This window comes from Athene noctua, chromosome 4 (assembly GCF_965140245.1).
Source record: "Athene noctua chromosome 4, bAthNoc1.hap1.1, whole genome shotgun sequence".
Classification (NCBI taxonomy): Eukaryota; Metazoa; Chordata; class Aves; order Strigiformes; family Strigidae; genus Athene; species Athene noctua.
In genome coordinates this window covers 84,832,540-84,851,293 of record NC_134040.1, presented here as the reverse complement: position 1 = coordinate 84,851,293, position 18,754 = coordinate 84,832,540, and the positions used below count along the sequence as shown (strand labels likewise).

General features: G+C 37.2%; 1 protein-coding gene across 1 annotated transcript in view; it reads left to right on the top strand.

The window, feature by feature from the left end:
• The window catches only part of LRBA (LPS responsive beige-like anchor protein), a 414,576-nt gene that overhangs the window by 273,767 nt on the left and 122,055 nt on the right, over positions 1-18,754 (top strand). Inside the window, exons 40-43 of the mRNA XM_074905922.1 lie at positions 3,680-3,797; positions 5,141-5,243; positions 7,171-7,286; positions 9,585-9,697. Coding sequence (XP_074762023.1) covers positions 3,680-3,797; positions 5,141-5,243; positions 7,171-7,286; positions 9,585-9,697 — 450 coding nt within the window. The remainder of the gene's footprint in view (positions 1-3,679; positions 3,798-5,140; positions 5,244-7,170; positions 7,287-9,584; positions 9,698-18,754) is intronic.

Below are 18,754 nucleotides of genomic sequence, written 5' to 3'. Positions count from 1 at the left end.
TACTTTTCTCTAAAATAAAATAAAATCTACGATAGCGGCTGGGTTTGCTTAAAAGGTAAAGCAAAATGTGCCTTTAGTCCTCAGTAAAATATTACTTTTCTGTAGTGATGGCATCTTTTAACTCTTGCATCTAATCTTTTAGGAGAGACATTGTTTATGGTCAACACTCAGGGAGGGTCTCAAAGAAAAGGTAGGGTGGGGCATTCGTTTTGAAAACTGTAAAAATGGCAGAATAGCTTCTGAGTGAGCATTTTAATTAACTGATATTTTAATTAGCTGATACACAGCTGTGAATGGCGAGGAGAGGATTTCTCTATGTGTGGTCTTAATTCATGATCAGGTATCGCTGTGCTACCTGAGTTTTCACGCAGCTCTCATTTCACAGTCCCCTCGAAGTGGAAATTGAAGCTGGCTATTCTTTACTTACTAGTTTCTTGGGGAATTTCTTCTAGCCGTGCAGTTTCAGGGCCTGCAGCACGAGTATGAGGACTGGTTATGGGTTTAGATCTTCACTTCTATTCCTTTGAAGTAAAGAGGGACTTCAGGCAAAGGTGAAAGGGATTTTTATTTATATTTTATTTTACTTTTAGTGATGTTGTCATCCCGTCTGTTCCGCGGGTCTTGCCAAAGTGGAATCACAAAACAGTTTGTCTAATGAGATTTTTGGAACTGTAGAACTTCACAATTGGCTCGTTTGTTTAAGTATGTTTAAACGAAACGGTAAACTGTATAAAATGTTTTTCCTCCCGTAAGGTGCAGTATCTTTTGAAATAAATGAAATGTGCAGTAGATTAAACTTCAATCTGATGTGTTGAATCAACTGAAATTCTATAAATACTTTTTCTCCTAGGGAAGATGGTTCTGTTTGTACAGATTAAACTAGATTGTACACCCTCATTAATATTTGCTCCACAAGTTGTTCCAGAAATGGTGGTGATAAAAGACAAAAATAAATGAGCCATTTTTCAACTGAGCATATTTTGCAATAGTATGAAGAAGGTAGTTGTTCTTAAATTCTTAGGGAGAATTCTGTGTTGTGTAGCTTATGGGTGAAAACAGGCAAATGCAAAACTGGTTTTTGAAAGTTGTAATTCTGGTAATATCAGAAGTGGTAACATTGATTAAAAAAAAAAAAAATTAAAAATCCCTTTGCCAAAATAAGCATGTGGAATTAATTTGAAGTACGAGTCAGCTTCTGCCACTAGGAGGTTCTATTAATAAAATCAGATATTTGACAGGGAATAAAAGGTTGAATGGGATTTTCGTAAGGAATACTTAGTGACACACATGAAAGAAACGTGTTTGTCTTCTGGACCTTTCATCTACTATAGGTGGTGTGATGAGCGCGGAGCAGTAGTAATGATGCAGTTTCCATAGCAACTGGTTCATTGGCGGGCTAGACCTCTGTCTAGGGTGCTGTCAGTGAGCCTGGAGTTTCAGAGAACAGCATGTCCCAAAGAAGGTCTGCTTCCACCTAATCCAGTTTTAATTGAACTCCAGAGACTTTGAAGTGAAGCTGCAGAGCAGGCACGCACTATTCCAACTTGAAACGAAGGCCTTGCTCGCCTAGGCCTCAGCTGCTTCTCTCTCCTGATAACTTCTGTTAATGAATGGTTTAAAGAATTGTTATAGTGGGCACTGGTGCTGCTTCTGCAGCGCCGTTCCAGTTTCCTCTGCAAATCCTCTTATACTGAATTTAATAACTTTATCGTGGCTGTACAAAGTGCACGACGTAAACCTCCTCTGCTATTTTCAAGTCGGTGCTTTTCCTTCTAGTTTTTAAGAAGTTGCATGCAGGAAGCTTTTGGTCACGGGCAGGGTTTCTACTGTCACCAAAAAAAAAGAAAAAAAAAGAAAGAAAAAAGCAGCTCGCTTCACAGGGTAAAAGTAATAATTATTTAACTTACTGATTTTACACACGGTATCCACGTAGTGAATTTGCAAGGCAGAGACTGCTAGTGACAAGCAGGCTGTTGTGTTTTAATTGTTACTACAGAAGAGCAGAGGTCATCACATTCCTGCCTGTCTCAAAAAATAATCATGGAAATTACAAGCTCCCATTTAAAAATGGATGAAGACCGGCAAAATGACTGAGATTTTTGTACACAAGCACTGCCACCTTGTTTCCTTTGTTACCTCTTCTGATGTTGTGCTCTTTAAAGGATATTTATATGCACATGACAAAAGCCAACCGCGGTGGTTCTGAATAGCATCATAGAATTATACAAACCTGCCAATTAGTGTGGATGGGTTATGGATGTAGTGTGGCAAGTGTCAGCGTGGCCCAAGTCTGTTAGTTCCTCCGTTCCAGAAATGATTAGCGACCATTGACTATCTCAGGTTCTTTCATCACGTTTCTAGAATTTTGCGTCGGAGTAATTATTCATCTTTCCCTTCTTTTTCTGTGTGCGTGTGTGTTGGGAGAGAAGTTGTCTGTGGCACTTGTGTTGAGGGGGAAGGTAAGGAATTAAGTAAAAAAGAAGGAAGGGTGTGGGAGATGATTTGCTTTGTATGTTCTGATCTTCTGTGCTGTCTGCCACTCTGGTTTTAATTCACAGAGGTGATGGAGTATTTTATACTGTGTTGTGCAGCGCTTTGGTAATGGTGCTTCCGCTCTCTGTGCCACAGAAATGCAGGTTACTTCTGAATATATGCTACGTGTGAGGCAAACCCCTCCTTTCTTAAAAATCTATAAACAAATTACTGCGTTCATTAACAGTCTTTGTTAATGTTAAAGGCTTGAATGTCACTTTTTTATACGCAATGTATTGCTCAAGTGAAATTTTAGCAGGAGCGATGTTAGCTAGAGTTATATCTGAATCTCCTTTTCCGCGATGGATTTTTCTTAAGTGCTTTTGTGTTTGCAAAAATTGACAAATCTCAGATTTTCCTTCACTTGTGGTTTGTTCATCTGAGGCAGAGAAGTGTCCGATCTCGCTGTCCCTGAGCACATACATAATTAAGCTTTGAAATGAAAAGGAAAAAGTGAAGCAACAAAGAAACAAAGTGGCTGAGGACTGAAAATGGGATTAGTTTGAATTGTGAAGGCAGACTAAGCATCTGTGTCTGTCAGATGGGATGACAGGAATTGTAACAAGTTACTTTGACAACCGCTTACTCCATAGAGAGATTATGCTGAGTTCATTTGCAGGTTTGTGTTTAACCTTAGCTGACAAAATGATACTTAACCTCTTATACAGCCAACCTTTATAGTTCCAGAATTAATGAATGTTGCCTTAACGATAAACCTAAGGAACATTTTTTTTCTTTAAAGACATTTTTTCTTTCTTATTCGTTACAGGCCTGTTATTACAATGCTAAAGTGAGTGCAGATACATCTAAAGGCACTAGTAATATATTTCAGAATATGTTTTTATGCTTTGCTGAAGTGCCAAACGTTTCATAATGTTTCTGGAACTCCCTTGGTTATGGAAAATAGGCAGTTGTCTTCAAGGGAAAAAAATACAGGCAAATTTTTAAAATCCTTAACATGAGTAGTTGAATTTAGGACTTCAAAAACCAGCGTGATTCAAAGTTCGACCGTATTTTAATTTTACTGCAGGTTTTGCATATAATCAGTAGAATTCCACGTTTGTGCATCAAACAGTTTCTCCTTTACAAAATTTTACCTATACTGACAGCGTATTTTAACCATTCTCTCTCTGTCTCTTTCCACTAGATTCTGGCATACACAGAAGGACTCCATGGAAAATGGCTCTTTTCAGAGATTCGATCTATCTTTTCTCGACGTTATCTCTTGCAAAATACTGCCCTGGAGATATTCATGGCAAATAGAGGTACTGCGAGTTTAGAGGATTTGGGGACGTGTGCGTTCTGTTGGGCCGGTTTGGAGTGGATTTGTGTAGATAGCAGGAGGGCTTGGATGAAGTGTCTCAATATTGTAAGTTAGTGTATTTTTGTAATTTAGTTTCTCCGTTTCTTTTTTTTTTTTTTTTCCAGTGAGGAATTATGATCAAACATAATAACTGGGAATTAGCAATGCCTCTCATCTATATCCATGTTTGTTTGGCATTCTCTGGAAACTCTTGCTTAAGGCACACCTACCTCCGACCTATTATGCATTAAGGTTTGGGGGTTTTTTTGGTCCCTTTGGAAGATCAATAATCGTTAGTTATGCAGACCAAGAACACGTAATGAAAGAACTTCACTACCAGATTAGACCAGTGACTGGTATACCTTGATGCTTTATTTCTAGTAATAATTTCTTTCTTTTAGACCCTAGCTCAACTCTAAGAAATAAATATAGATTTACTTTATTAACCTATTTTTCACCCTCTCCTTTCTTCCGTTCCTTTTCCAGACACACATATGTACTGTGACAAGTCACTTAGTGTCGTGCAATGAGACTTGGAGAACTTTCTTCTGCTATTTTCTCACCCCAAATTTTCTTTTAAACTAGGTTATATGATGTTTTTGCAGTTTAAACTAAGATTCTTGAGGTACTTTAGTGCTTTTATACGGACAGTGAAATTTTGAAAAACACACGTTGTGAACTGCATACAGAGACACCATATAGAGTAGGTCTTAAGGTGATACTTTAAAAAATGTAAAACATTGGTTTGGTAACGATATGAAATGTTGTTGTCCTGAAAGCAGTAAATGTTTCATTGGACAACATGTTTTATGCAGTTAGTATGTTAGTCAAAAAGTTTTTGACTTAAAACAGTCTCTAACTTTGAGCATGGCCGGTAAGTATTCAGACACATATCACACAGAGCATTTTTGGACATACGTGAAGCGTGTGTTGTCCAACCGAATATTAACCATGTGCATAAACACCTTCCTTTTTTGGAACATGGAGCTGTACTCTATGAAGTCATAAATCTCTGCTGGAGATACCATAATTAGTTTGTTATTTAGATTTTTAGGTTGCTATTTCTTAAGTGTCATTGAATGTCTCAAACAAAATATGAAGATAATATTTGAAGAATATATCTTGAAAATATATACAAAGTAAACTAGTAAATGTGTGATCCAATTAATATAGAGACTTTTTTTTTAATCAGTTCTAGAAAGTCAATCTGTTCAACACCTAAGTTTAGGATTAAATTTTACTGGGCCAGAAAGCCTAAAATAAAAGGTGTAAAATCATGCCATATTTCAACTCTTGTGTTCACAGTGGGTGTCATGTTCAACTTTCCTGACCAGGCAACAGTAAAGAAGGTGGTTAATTGTCTACCTCGGGTCGGTATTGGTACTGTCTTTGGCCTACCCCAGACCAGGTATTTTACAGTTTGAGTTAATTTTATCTGTCAGTTCTAACAGAGTTCTTTTTTCACCAAACCGGCCTACATGGTTTGAAGCATTTACGCTTACGGGTTTACAAAACAGGCACATCCTCAGCCTATCACTTCCGTGTGCTATTTGCAATGTGTTTGTATAATAAAAAATTTGGATTTGAGATTTTTTTTTTTTTTGGTGATTTCTGTCTGTTATAGGGAAGATAGCTTCTTTTTGGCAATGAGAGTCACTCAGTTACCCTGCTTAAGGAAAACAGGTTTCTTTATGCTTGCCAACTCACTAAAATTTAAGATGTAAGACTAGTTGTAGGACTGATTAGCTTTTATGACACTGTTCAATTATATTAGCTTAATATAAGTTCTGTAAAACTTAAACCTAGGTGAAAATGATCGTTCCCCATCAGAAGGGTATTGTAGTGAGGTGTAGGACAATACGAGCTGCACAGCACGGGAAAGATTGGTGTGGTGTGCCTCGTGGTTTAGCTCTGGAGGACATTGTTCAAATTTCACATAGGGAGAAATCAGCGTTGCGGTGTCAGGCTGTGTGTTTGGATCCTAAAATGGAAGAATATGGTTCAGTTTGCTGCATCTTTTTTAGCAGAAGATGAGGGCTTGATTACCAAATTACACTCTGGATGAAACACGGCAGCACAGTTTAATGTTTGCTGAGACCGATGGAAATAGGAGGTTTTTGAGGTATCCCTCTCTAGTTGAATCGGTTACCTCTTGTATTTTAATGATTTATAAATTATTTTTAAGTAGGTTACTTTTTAAATTTTTAGAAGAAATAGCAACCCTTAAGGAGTATCTTGCTGGTTGTTACTTTCAATTTTTATTTTTTTAAAGATTTCTGTGAATAGAAATAGCACTAAAATAGTTGGGGGTGTTTTCTCTTGAGTTTTGTAGCTTGCTTTTTTTTTTTTTTCCTCAAGTCCAGAAAAATTGCTCTTGAATTGCAGTTATAGCCACTCTGTGAGAACTTAAAGGATTTCTAATTACAGAAGCAGATTATGCATGAAAATTGTAAAATATACGTGAAAGTATAGACACATTTGTTCAAAATTTCACATCCATTTATACCGATAAATTTGTTTAGAATATAATGCAGTTTATTAAAATAAAAAATATTCAGTTACTGTAACAGCTTTCTGTAATTGTTTACCAATAGCTGTAAAGATTTGATAACTAAAACTATATCTAGATTTGTTTTTTCCCCTAAATGATGGCGTTCCAGTATTTACAGATGTTTTTATTATGAACAAAACAGCCTTGGGAATTTTATGATAAGCTCCCCTCTGCTTGATTTATCACTCCAAGGAATGACTCTGTAGTCTTCTTTCACAAACATTAGGAAATTTGGCATCAAATTCTAAAAGTTTAATTGAGTTATTTATGACTAACTCCCCAACACTGCCCAGAATTTAAATCTCAAGAGAACGGATTTCATAATGAAGTTCTATCCTTTTATCATTGTTTTCCTTTGTTCTTGAGGGATTTAAAAACCTCTCCTAAAAGATGACTTTATTCTTATGTGAAATTCTAAAAGTCATGTAATTTTCTTATTTAATGGGCTGCCATTTCTCTAAATCACCAGTAACATATTTCTGTAATACATCAAGCCTTCCTGGAGCAGCTGAATTTGCACAGCTGTAAAGGTTTCTGTTTGAAAGCTTTCAAATCTTGACTTATCCAGCTGTCAGATGTTTTAAGCCTTTTGTTCTTCCTAGATTGTAAAACTTTAAAAATGAACTTCAAGTATCCAAAATAGCAATTTGGTCTCCAGAGAAATCTAGCATAGAACTAATAAAGAGAATGTGTGCAACTGCCACTAGAATTCAGATAGGTAAAAAGGATGACCCACCAGGTTTTCTCATTGTTTGTTTTTTTTTTGTTTTGTTTTTTTCTGCAGACGCATCTCTTTGGCTAGTCCACGACAGATTTTCAAAGCTTCCAATATGACCCAGCGATGGCAACACCGAGAAATTTCCAACTTTGAATACCTGATGTTTCTGAACACTATAGCAGGTAACAAATGACAACAGTGACGCAGAAAGGGATTTAGTGGTGGCAGAGTCTCAACAGAGAGGGGGCACGATTAGATTTTGCCCTTTTAATAAATAACTATTTCAATGTACAATTTTCTCCTGATTAACAACTTCACAAAATCCTCCTAGATGTACTTCATTCATAATTGGTTTTATGTTTTTGTAAGAATGGAGAGGCGTACAATTCATAATGCTGTACTGAACTGCACTTAAAAGATGTCTCTAAAGGCAGAGTATCTTGGCTGTTGTGGAAGGACAGGATCTACACAGCCCATCTACTATTTAGGAGAGTCTCAGGAATAGTAACTTTTTCATCCCTTCGTATTCTAAATTTTAATATTCCTGAGTACTGTCCTCCCTAAATACTGCTGATGTGACAAGTTCTCTGTAGGGCTGGAACCCTCTGGGAAGTCTCAACTGGGGAGCAGGATATTCCTGGAGCTGAGAAATACTACTGTTTCCAGATGTATGGTTGGGCTCGGGAAATAGCATAGCGGTGCTGTGCCAGGACACCATTCACCCCTTCCCAAATCATAATTCATACCCCTGTGTGCTTGTCTGACCCCTCATTCTGTAAATGCTAAGCTATATTTCATTTAACCAATCTTGCCCAATTAGCTTCTAACCAACTGGACTTTTTTAGTAAATGGAGGCTAATTGTTAGGTCTCAGGACTTCTCTTATTTTCCAACGTATTTTGGTCGAGAGCAACTTATAAAATCTCTCCATTTTCAGCTCTTTATTTATGGTATTGACAGTGTTGAAAGGTCCGTTAATTCCTTTTCCGGCTTTGCTCTTGCTAACACGGTTGATATAACAAATGCCTCTGCTTGCACTAATTACATTTCATACAGATGGTCAGTTTTGCTGGTTTCTGTAATCAGTCATTAAGTCAGAGGTGCCAGGATGCTGGCAAATTTTATAAAAGTAGGGGTAGATCTGCTTGCCTCCTTACTGCCGCAGAGGAATGAGGCAACACCGTGACAGTGTCTCCTGTGCCTCTAGTGAATGATCCTTCTCAGCCTTAATGTGGTATAGAAATAATAAAGTGAATTCTTATCTATTTGGTATTTGAGGTTAAAAGGAACAAAAAGAGATTATTACAGAAAAAGGGAAGGCTTAGTTGCCCATGATGGCAAGCTCAAAGATGGTTGTGCTGGCTAGCAGTTTCAAACAAAGACAGATATCACAGCCTCACCTAAGTAGCCTGAATCCTGAAAAAGTGATAATGTGCAACATAACCAACGCATTGGGGAAAGAAAGGGTCTAGCTATACCACATAAGAAATCTGCAAACCGGGATGGGAGATTGCTGGACGGTGTAAGACAACCGGAAAAAGAAAAACTTAGGTGGAGTTTTAGAAAATGTTTTCCAACAACCTGATAGATTGGGTTATGGAATAATACTCCTGGGGGAGAAATAAAAGCCTGAGAGTCCCCTGAGACATTTCAACCCAAGCCAGGCAAAACCTGAGAGTGTACTGATTGGAGGTGATGCGAGTGAACGAGCTTCTGCAGCGGTATCATAAAAAGAGTCAGGATCCGTGTGAAAATGATTCCTTTTCAAACTATAAACCAGGGTGTGTGCTGTGCGTGTATGTATGGCATACGATTATTCTAACTGTATATTTTGATTTTACTGGAAGAAGGATATTATTTCCATCTTACAGATGCATGAAGGTGCACAAGTGAACCTGAAACCAGAACAGATTTTCTGTTCTGGTAAATGTTGGCATATCCATAGGTGATTAACGGACAAGGAAGAATTCCCCTCAAAGTGAATTCTCTAGATGCAATTGTCCTTACTTGCATAAGTTCTCAATCTAAAATCCAGAGCTGCTTCATTCTGCTTTCACATTTTGAATTTAATACAGTATGTCAAAACATTGCTTTAATTTTTACTATCAACAAAAGTTGTTGCTTCTCCATTTTTTTAGTGTTTCACCTTAAAGAAACAGAAGACAAGATGACATAAACAAGGAGAGATGCGTAGAAAATGAACAGACTTAACTATCACTCTTACTCTATGCAAAAGTGTTTACAATTAAAATGAAACAGGCTGAAATGTTTTAAATTAAATATTAGCAATTTGTGAACTTTTTTATTATCCTTTTCAATAAAGCAAAGTAGAATACTAAAATGATAAAAGGTCTGAAATAAATTACTTGGTTTTTTTTGAAGATCTTGTCAAGTTATATTGTTGTATCTTTAGAGGTTGGTATTTTAGTTAACTATAACTCTTTTAACTCATGGTGGAATTTTTTTGCTGTTGTTTGTCAGGTCGAACTTACAATGATTTAAATCAGTACCCTGTGTTCCCTTGGGTTATCACCAACTATGAATCCGAGGAGCTGGACCTTACCCTTCCTAGCAACTTCAGGGATTTGTCAAAGGTATTTCCCATCTGATATTTTTTTTTTCCCTCTTCAATATTTCTCCCAGTAGCTTTCAGTCTTGTTCATGTTTTCTGCTGCGCTCGATACATTCATGTGAAATGCACAACCATTAACAACAGCGTTCCATTTCTGTATGCGTATACTGATAATAGGGATCAGATTGTGGGAAGATGAATTATTGATGTATTCTATTGCTTCGGATTGCACCAATTTAATAATAGGTAGTGGAAGGGGCTCTTAGTTGGAACATACGTGTTACATTTCATTTCAAATGTTAATGAACTTAGGAATGCTGAGGCTGCTAAATGTTAAAAATCAGCCAAATTTTCTGTTTTTCTGATGAAATTGTGCTTTTTTAGTAGCAAAGCCTGTGACACCATTCTATTTTAATTACTTTTAAATCATTGCCCTTATTCCAATAAGTAGAACCTTTATTTTTTCACTTCCTCTGTGTATCCCCTTCAGGTATGCTCAAGTAACACCACTGTCCTTTATCAGACAGACCTTGTCAGTTTTTAACAACTTTTCCAAACAACTCCTTCCTGGCAGAGCAGCCTTGTTTTTCTAAGGTTCTTTCCCAAACAAACATACACAGATGCGGTATTACACAGCCTGTTTAAAGCTTTACAGAAGGTGATTGTTCTCTTTCGATCTTTTCCAAGAAGGGAGTATTTCATTTTACAAAGTAAAAGCATCTCTCATTTTCTCTACAAAGACTGCTCATCAAATGCACTGCTCATCAAACTTTTTCTAAAAGCTATTATGGGAAATGATTGGCACATGGAGCAATACAGTTAATTAGTGGAAAAGGTAAAGAACTTATTTTAATTATAGCTTGTTTTTTTACAAAAGTCTTCCATACAAATTGGTTATTTTATAGGAAAAAAAAAAAGTCCCCAAAAAAGTAAGGCAATTTTTACAAGTTCTTCTTTCAGTTCACAATGGATTAAGCTAAAACACAGGTCTGTGAAAATCTCCAGAGAATTAATTTTTTACTACAGATTTAGTATTTTAACCTTAAAAAAGGTACTGCGTAGTCATGACATACATATGCATGTGTACATGTGGATATGTTTGTGTGTATATATTCGAAGGCTATACTGTACGTTTTGTGTGTGTTTATGTATGTACAAATAAAAAGAAAGGAATAATGTTTTTAAGTCTAAAGCAGAGATAGACTGAGGTCCTGTCATTGTAACACTTTCTAATAGTGTTATTTAATTTGAATAAATCCTGAGTTCTGTGCTTTTTCTGAATGTCTGACTGACACAAATCCATATTTGTGGGTAAATGAACATTATTAAAATATTATTTACCTTTGAAAGATTTTAAAAACGTAAAATAACACATTTTACGTTTTAAAAATCTTACGAAGGTAAATAATATTTTAAAATAATTTATTCTTTTAGAATTTAAAAACCACTTTCTTAATGAGCCTCAGGCCAAAAAATACTTGAAGATAGTTTACAACTGAAAATACCTGTCACCAACCGGGACTACACTTGTGAATTACACTTAAGTGAAGATTGAAAACTTAAGGGTAACATCTGTGTAGCTTGAAGAAGTACTTACATTAAATTTGTTGTGTCACAGTCAAGGAATTTATTAATGGTGGATTTTTGCAACCTCATTTCCCATTGTTTTATTAAATGACACTCCTGCATATATCATGCCATTGCTAAAATAATTCAAAACCAAAAAAAAAGGATTCTCCAGCTGTTATACTTCTGAGACATCTCCTTTGAATTGTATTTTAATTTGTAAACTACTCGTATCAGTCAGCACTACAGTCTTAGTCTTTCTTCCTCCATCCTGGAACAGAACTAAGTGCAGTGTAGAGCAATTATTCCTCGTTTTAGGTTAGGTACCACTCTTAATTCCTTTAAGAAATCAGATAGCGAACCCGTTCTTTTTCTATGCATTTTTTCTATTAGAAGTGACTAGTTATATGGATTTCTCTGCTCATGAAGTAGTCTTTGAGGCTCACTAAGTACACTTTCAGCTCTGAGGCAATCTTGCTGTTGCTGAGAGAGGACATTACTTAGGGACATCACTTAGGTTGTATCTTTATACTAAACCTTCTCAATCTCGTGTTTGAAAACTATGAACTTAATATAGGAAATAATTATTAATTATCACAATATACATGTCAGTCATACCGTAGTATGAGTAGAAGGAGTTTCATTATTATTTAAGCCTTTAATGTGATATTCTTGGCAGCTTTTAATCTTTAACAGGTGATTGGCAGAGAATTGCCCCTATTAGGGGATAGTGAATATTTATACATATATGTATATTTTATATATATGTATATTTAACATGCGTTTTTTCTTACGTTCTGTTAAATGTTGATCAGACAGCGCATCTTGATCTCTGGAAATGTAACTGCTGTTCTGGATGAATGCCACATACAAAGTGAAAGTCTTTATGCCGTACCTGTCTCAGACACAGCAGTTTGGGTTTTGGTGACTGATCAGGCATTTCTAGCGGTATCAACTCGATGTAGTTTGAATGTTAAACTTCGTGTCAGATGATGAATTCATGGCAGATACCTGAAACACCTTACTAATATTAAGCAATGAAAATTTTGAATGTCATGTATATTGTGATATTTTCATTGTAGTATTGTTATTTTGGGGGTAATTCTTCAAAATAAGTGCTAATTATATATTGTAGCATGCTTTTGTACGGCTAAAGATTTAAAAAATATTTAAAGATACTTAACTTTTTACATGGTTTTAACAGTCTTTTACTTTATTTCTTTTCCTTATCCACATCCAGAAACACATCACAATTTAGTGCTCCCACTGAATAAAGAAAAGGAAGATCTAAGAAAAAAAATTTTTCTCCTTTCTCCTTTCTCCTTTCTCCTTTCTCCTTTCTCCTTTCTCCTTTCTCCTTTCTCCTTTCTCCTTTCTCCTTTCTCCTTTCTCCTTTCTCCTTTCTCCTTTCTCCTTTCTCCTTTCTCCTTTCTCCTTTCTCCTTTCTCCTTTCTCCTTTCTCCTTTCTCCTTTCTCCTTTCTCCTTTCTCCTTTCTCCTTTCTCCTTCTCTCTTCTTTTTCTTTTTCTTCTGGTATTACAAAATGTCAAATATGAACAACAGTTTTGCTAACATATTAGAAGTTCCACAGTTAGTACAGATTTAAAGAACTGCAGTGTATAGGTTAAACCAACACTTTATTTAAGCAGCTTCTTATGGCATTGTTTTGAACATCAGTCACACAATGATAAACCAAAGCAACTGAAATGGATTGTGGTTAATATTACTGTCAGCCTGACGAATGCTCCTGACAAATGCCAGGAGTGCACTGCCAGTCTGTTACCCTGCTTTGACTCGAGTGTTTATTTCTTAAGAGGTGACTATGGTTTGGAATGAGTATTACATATTACATTTATAGCTGCATATATTTTATTTATACAACAGACACAGTTTCCCACCAGTATGTGTCCCATTTTCTGCATTGCTTACATTATTCAAAAGTACTTTTTTTTTTTTTTTCCTTTATTCAGTGGAAGCAATAACTTGCTTTGTGTTTCTGGACTTGGATAAGGGAAAAAAAATAGGAGTAAGAATACATGGAAAATACTGAGATATCAAAGCATGTTTTTATACTCTTAAAAGTTTGTTACGAGATCTTGCGGTATGCAAGTAGCTATTTTTCTTTCATAAGGCACAAAATTTCTCTAAGATCATAAACCAACACTATTAGAAAAAGAAAATTGCGCCATTCTTAAATCTTCTTTTGTCTTCACTATAGCTACATGTGTACGTAATAATATTTTTATTCTCATTTTTATCATTTTCGTGCAAGATTTTCTAAATCATCATCAATTTTATAGTGGCTGTTATGTTCGTAATGAGTTCTTTTCCAGTCAAGTGTACAGAAGCAACAAATAGCTCTCACCTTCAGTGAAGTGAGGTGTTTAATTGGTGTGTGGGAGCCACTGATATCAAACACACTTTGACAGAAGAGAAGTAATAGGTTTTTTGGGTGGTTTTTTGTTTTTTTTTTTTTTTTTTTTTTTACTATGACAAATTAGACTAGTTTTGTCGTTCTAATGTAAACTTTACTGTTGACTGTTCTTTAGTGTGCCAGCCTGAATTCTGTTGCAGGGTGCCCATTTCAGGAGCATAAATTCACTGCAGATGTAACTTCTGCTTCGTATTTTCCCCCGCAAAGAAACAGAGCAGGAAGCGCATGAAATTTGCTCAGTTATCTCCTTACCCCTTGGCAAAGAGCCAGAAAGTAACAAATGTTTTGATGTGCACCTATAATACTTTTGCAAATTTTCTAGAGAAATCTTTTTGTCTAGAGAGGCATTAAAATTTGTATTCTGTGCTTTTCATGTAGGAAATGAAAATTATGTTTTATTCAGCTTATGCACCAACACAAAATCAATGCAGGTTACTACAAGTTAGAACTGATAAACTCACCAGGACTCTGTGTCTTTCTAAGCATCAAGCATGTTCCAAAATCGGCACTAAAAGAAGGTGAGAGGAAGCGTGAGAACTAACAATAGTGGGTGAGTGGTGGTAACTTATTTTGACAGACAATTACATCTGGAATTTAGGCACTGAAACCTATGGTGCTGGGCTCAGCATCTGCCCTGGTTGGCTTGTCACTGGTATTTCAGGCAGTAAATTTGTCATCTGTACCTGTGACAAAAGACATCACTTAATTAATTAAAAAGCATTCCAAAGCCAGACAGGATAAACTTGGAAGGAAGGTACAAGTATTTTCCTTTCAGGGCATTCCATGTGTATCTCTGCTTAAAACAGGACAGTACAGGGAATACTTTATTTCAAACTTTGCGTCAGGCTCCCTGGCTGTTAAGAAAAGGCCCAGTGTATTTTCTAGAATTTTGGATCACCTCAAGAGACAGTGGTAGAGATATCAAGATGAGTCCCCATCTGAAAAGGAGACACATCTTTTACCTGAAAAGGAGACACATTTTTCATTGCTCATTTTTTAGTCTGCTAAGGATTTTGATATTTTTAGTGTAAAGTATATCTATTAGAGAACAAGTTCTCATGCTTTCTTTGTGAAATGCAACTCGCTTCTTTGAGGAGGACCCTATCTTCTCTAAAATTGTATGCAGAATAGGAAACAGTTGAGAGAAATTATTACAGAAACTGGTTTATCACCTTGCTGTACGTATACATTTGATGTCCATACTTGTTTGTGCAAAGGAGTCAACAGATCTAGATTTGACATCATCATGTTACAAGAAACTTCTAGGGGAAGGGAAGCATTCAAACAGGAAGCAATACTCTGAGCAGTACCTCGTTTTGGAGGATGCATGTGTTGGTGCCATTTAGGAAACCATAAAAGAGCAAAATCTAGCTGAGAGAACAGAGAATGTTTCTTCCCAGTCTGTCCTCTCTGAATATAAAGAGACTGAGCTTTAAAAGGGGTGGGGGAGTGGAAAGAATTGTAAATGTGCTTGGGGTTCTTGCTTGTGATATTATAATCGCTCAAAAGTCAAGTCCCTTTTTGAAGAAAGCTGTGCAAGGGTGTGAAGTGCTTGAGTTCACATCCCAGGGCAGTGCTATAGTTTTAGGACTATTATCTTTGTTTGGACCAGGAAATCTATTGTGGAATTAGAACTAAAGTGCTGTAGAGTCTTTTATATTCCCATGCAAAGTTTTGGTTTAATAGCAGAAGTTTTTCCCTCTTGTCAATGTCGGGGGGAAAGTGATTTTGTGACTCTCGAATGCCAGCAACCCTCAGACAGATCCCGCCGGGGACTTTTGAGGATGATGAAATCGGTCAGTTTTCCTTCCTGACAGCGGAATCCATCCGTTGGGTCGTTTCCTTTAGCCCACGTGCCGACCCGAGGAGCCGAGGCTGGCAGCGGTGCCGGGGCGGGTTTGGCAGCACCGCGGTCAGGTGCCGGGCGGGCCGAGCAGCACCATGGACAGGGGCCGAGCAGCACCATGGACAGGGCCCGCCCGCCGCCGGACAGCCGGCCCGGGCCCCGCCTGCTCTCCCTGAACAAACCCTCACGGGATTGGCCAGCCCGACCTGGGCACCGCCCTCAGAGACGCTAAACGGTCTGCTGCGTCTGGGACGGTGCCGACTCTTTCGGATTTCAGTATCAATCTCTGCTTGAGATCCGCTTCTCTCACTCGCAAGCATAAAAATCTCTGTCTTTTGAATGTTGGTTTGAGCTTCGTGGAGCATCTATCTTGGGACCTTCTTCGGATTAAACATTTGATTTCCATGCATGTTTAACTTATTAAACATGCATTAATTTATTAACTTAGCTTATTCCCCCACAGTTCTTATAGAGACTTGCTGAGACTTACACTTCACCCAAATACATCTCTGAAATGAGTTATCAAAACAGAATCATCTGCATTGGAAAAGACCTTGAAGATCATCTATTCCAACCATTAAACATACCTCCTGAAATCCTACTCTTAGTCCAGATAGAATTTTTAAAAAATATTCTGGGAATTTCCATTGCTCTATTATAGTGTCATAACCATCTTTTTATATCTTTGCCTTTTTCCCTTATCATTAGTTGGTTATTCTCTGGGTCAAACATCTCCTCTAAAGAACACGTGAGCGGATGACAGAGCCCATCTCACTACTGTTCTTACTTTCTTTTCCCCATTTTCTGCTTTTCCCACTAGAAGCTTATTTTTTGAAGTCACAAGAAGCATACTCTTTGCACTTCAGATGCACATAGCAGTTTCTAAGGCCGCTTAATTATTTCCTTTTTTTTTTTTTTTTTTTTTGTAATTGTTACTTATTTAGGTATGAGAGGAAAAGCTAAATTTACAGGATTAATAAGAATCATTTTGGTAATGAGCCTAATAATCTTCCCCTGCCTCAAGGAGGAATATTGTTTGGAATGCATAAATTCTGATAGACAAGAAAAACAATAACTCAGAATAATCAATGAATATTTAAAATGCTATTCTTAGTTTCTGTCTGATGTTATTGTCCATCCTGCTCTTGTTTCAATTTTACATGCCCTGAACATATGTCATCTTCTAATTGGAAACGAACTGAGGGAGGTTCATGACCTTTTAAATGATCACAAGAAACCATGGGGCACATGTCTGGTCATAAAATGTACTAGCAATCAAAATAAAGTAATTTCACACACATGTCTTGGGCCATAGACATTTAAAACGTGTGTTTTCTGTCTTCCTAATGTAAAGTGAATGTTATTCTCTTGATACAGTCTCTCTGCCTTTTTATATTCATACATTTGAACTCCAGCAGATGATGAGCTGCTACAACACACATCTGTGTAGTTCAGATTTCTGAACAAGCATTATGGTGGCTAAGTTGAAAATTGCACTCGTACTGGAAATGAGGATGGGGTTTATCTCATACTGGAGCTGTCTAAAACCAAGCTGATCAAACTCTAAGGAGCAGGAAGCCTGTTGGACAAAGGACAATCCGGGTATAAAAATAGTGCTCAAGAAAATGAGAACATGGTAAAATAATAATAATAATTATAATCTTTGTTTAAGGGTGCGTTTATGGTGGTTCTGAGGCTGTGGACTTACTTTGATGGACGCATCAGATGGTCTGTCTCAAACTCAAATATCAGCAGATGAAAGTGAGGGTCAAATAAAGGAAATTGATAGAAAAAGATCACTAGGAGAAGATGGGGTGACCCTAAAAGCTTGAGTTGAGTAGTCTAATAAGATAAAGAAAAAATAATTCACATATAATATCCGACTAATCAGTTGAAACTGCCCCAGTGTCAGAGACACAAGGTAAGTTTCCAAAGTGGGGTGGTCACTGGCATTCCAGAGGTCTTTCCTGTTCAGCATATCTGGTAATCTGAAAAAGAAGACAAAAAGGGAGCAGGTAAAACTTTCTGACAATAATATCTGTTGATGGTACTGAAGATGATGGCTGACTAATCAGGAGACCTTACGGAATAAACAAACTGATGGGTGAATTTACCTTAGATAGGAGCAAAGCAATGCGTATGTGAAAAAATATTCCTTGATTGGCTCTTAGCTGACTATTTGTTTTCAAGACTGATCTAATCGGATTGTGACAGTTGTATGAAACAGTACAGATTACAGTGAAAAACTCTTCATGCTTTCCCAAGTACATCTTCCTCGCCTGCTGCTGCTCTTTTTGTAGGGCTTGGTGCTTACACATGGCACACAAGAAGGTACATTCTGTGTGCCCTGACAGTGTGTCATCTACAGAAAGTGCAAGTTCATGTCAGCTTTTAGCTTGAGGTCCTGTGCTGTTAGTACAGGCCAGAAGGATTATGCTTTTAGTTCTGATTGTCTTCTGTAGAGCTGGTCTTGGGTATAATGACTGCTGTTTTCTGTGACAGTGGCTTCTGTGACGTGTTGGCAGAGGAGCGTGGTCTGGGAAGGGAAGGCAGAGAAAGAATCTTTTCATCTCCTGCTGCCTTCAAGTGCATTCAGCTTCTCACTAAACCCCGTTTCTTGAAATCCATAAAGGGTTTGAGGTGTTTGGTTTGGTTTTGTTTTTTCAAATCAATGAATGATGATGCAGGGATTTCTTACACTTGACAAATTATGTCATGGATAGTATATGCAAATGGTTGCTTTTGGCTTGGCAGGGTTGTTTTCTAAGTAAGGCAACTACAGTGCTGTTACCCTCCTCGCTACCTGCAAGCAGCTTGGTTTCTCCACGTGATTCCCAGGGACGTTCAGCTTCCTTTCCCCCTGACCTTTTGGAAGCGTACAACACCCAACAGCTCTCTTCAGTTTGCCTTCCCAGTAGTGTTGGGGTGTAGTAATACCTCAAACACACAGTGTGTGACACGTTCAGTTGTGCTGAACAGTTGATTAAACCTCATGTAGAAGGTATGTGTGGTTAATTAGTTTGCCAGTTTGCACTTCAGCAGTGCATTGTTGGGAATCTGCTACAGATGGTTGTTATACCATTTGATACTATTGTTAGTAATATGAAGGCATGGAGATTTTTCCCTTGAATTCAAATTCTTCCAAGATTTTAGGTGACCAGAAGGTGTATCCTGTCACTAATACATTGCTAATATTGTTAATATTATTTTTGAACTGTGGACTTTGAGAATCTT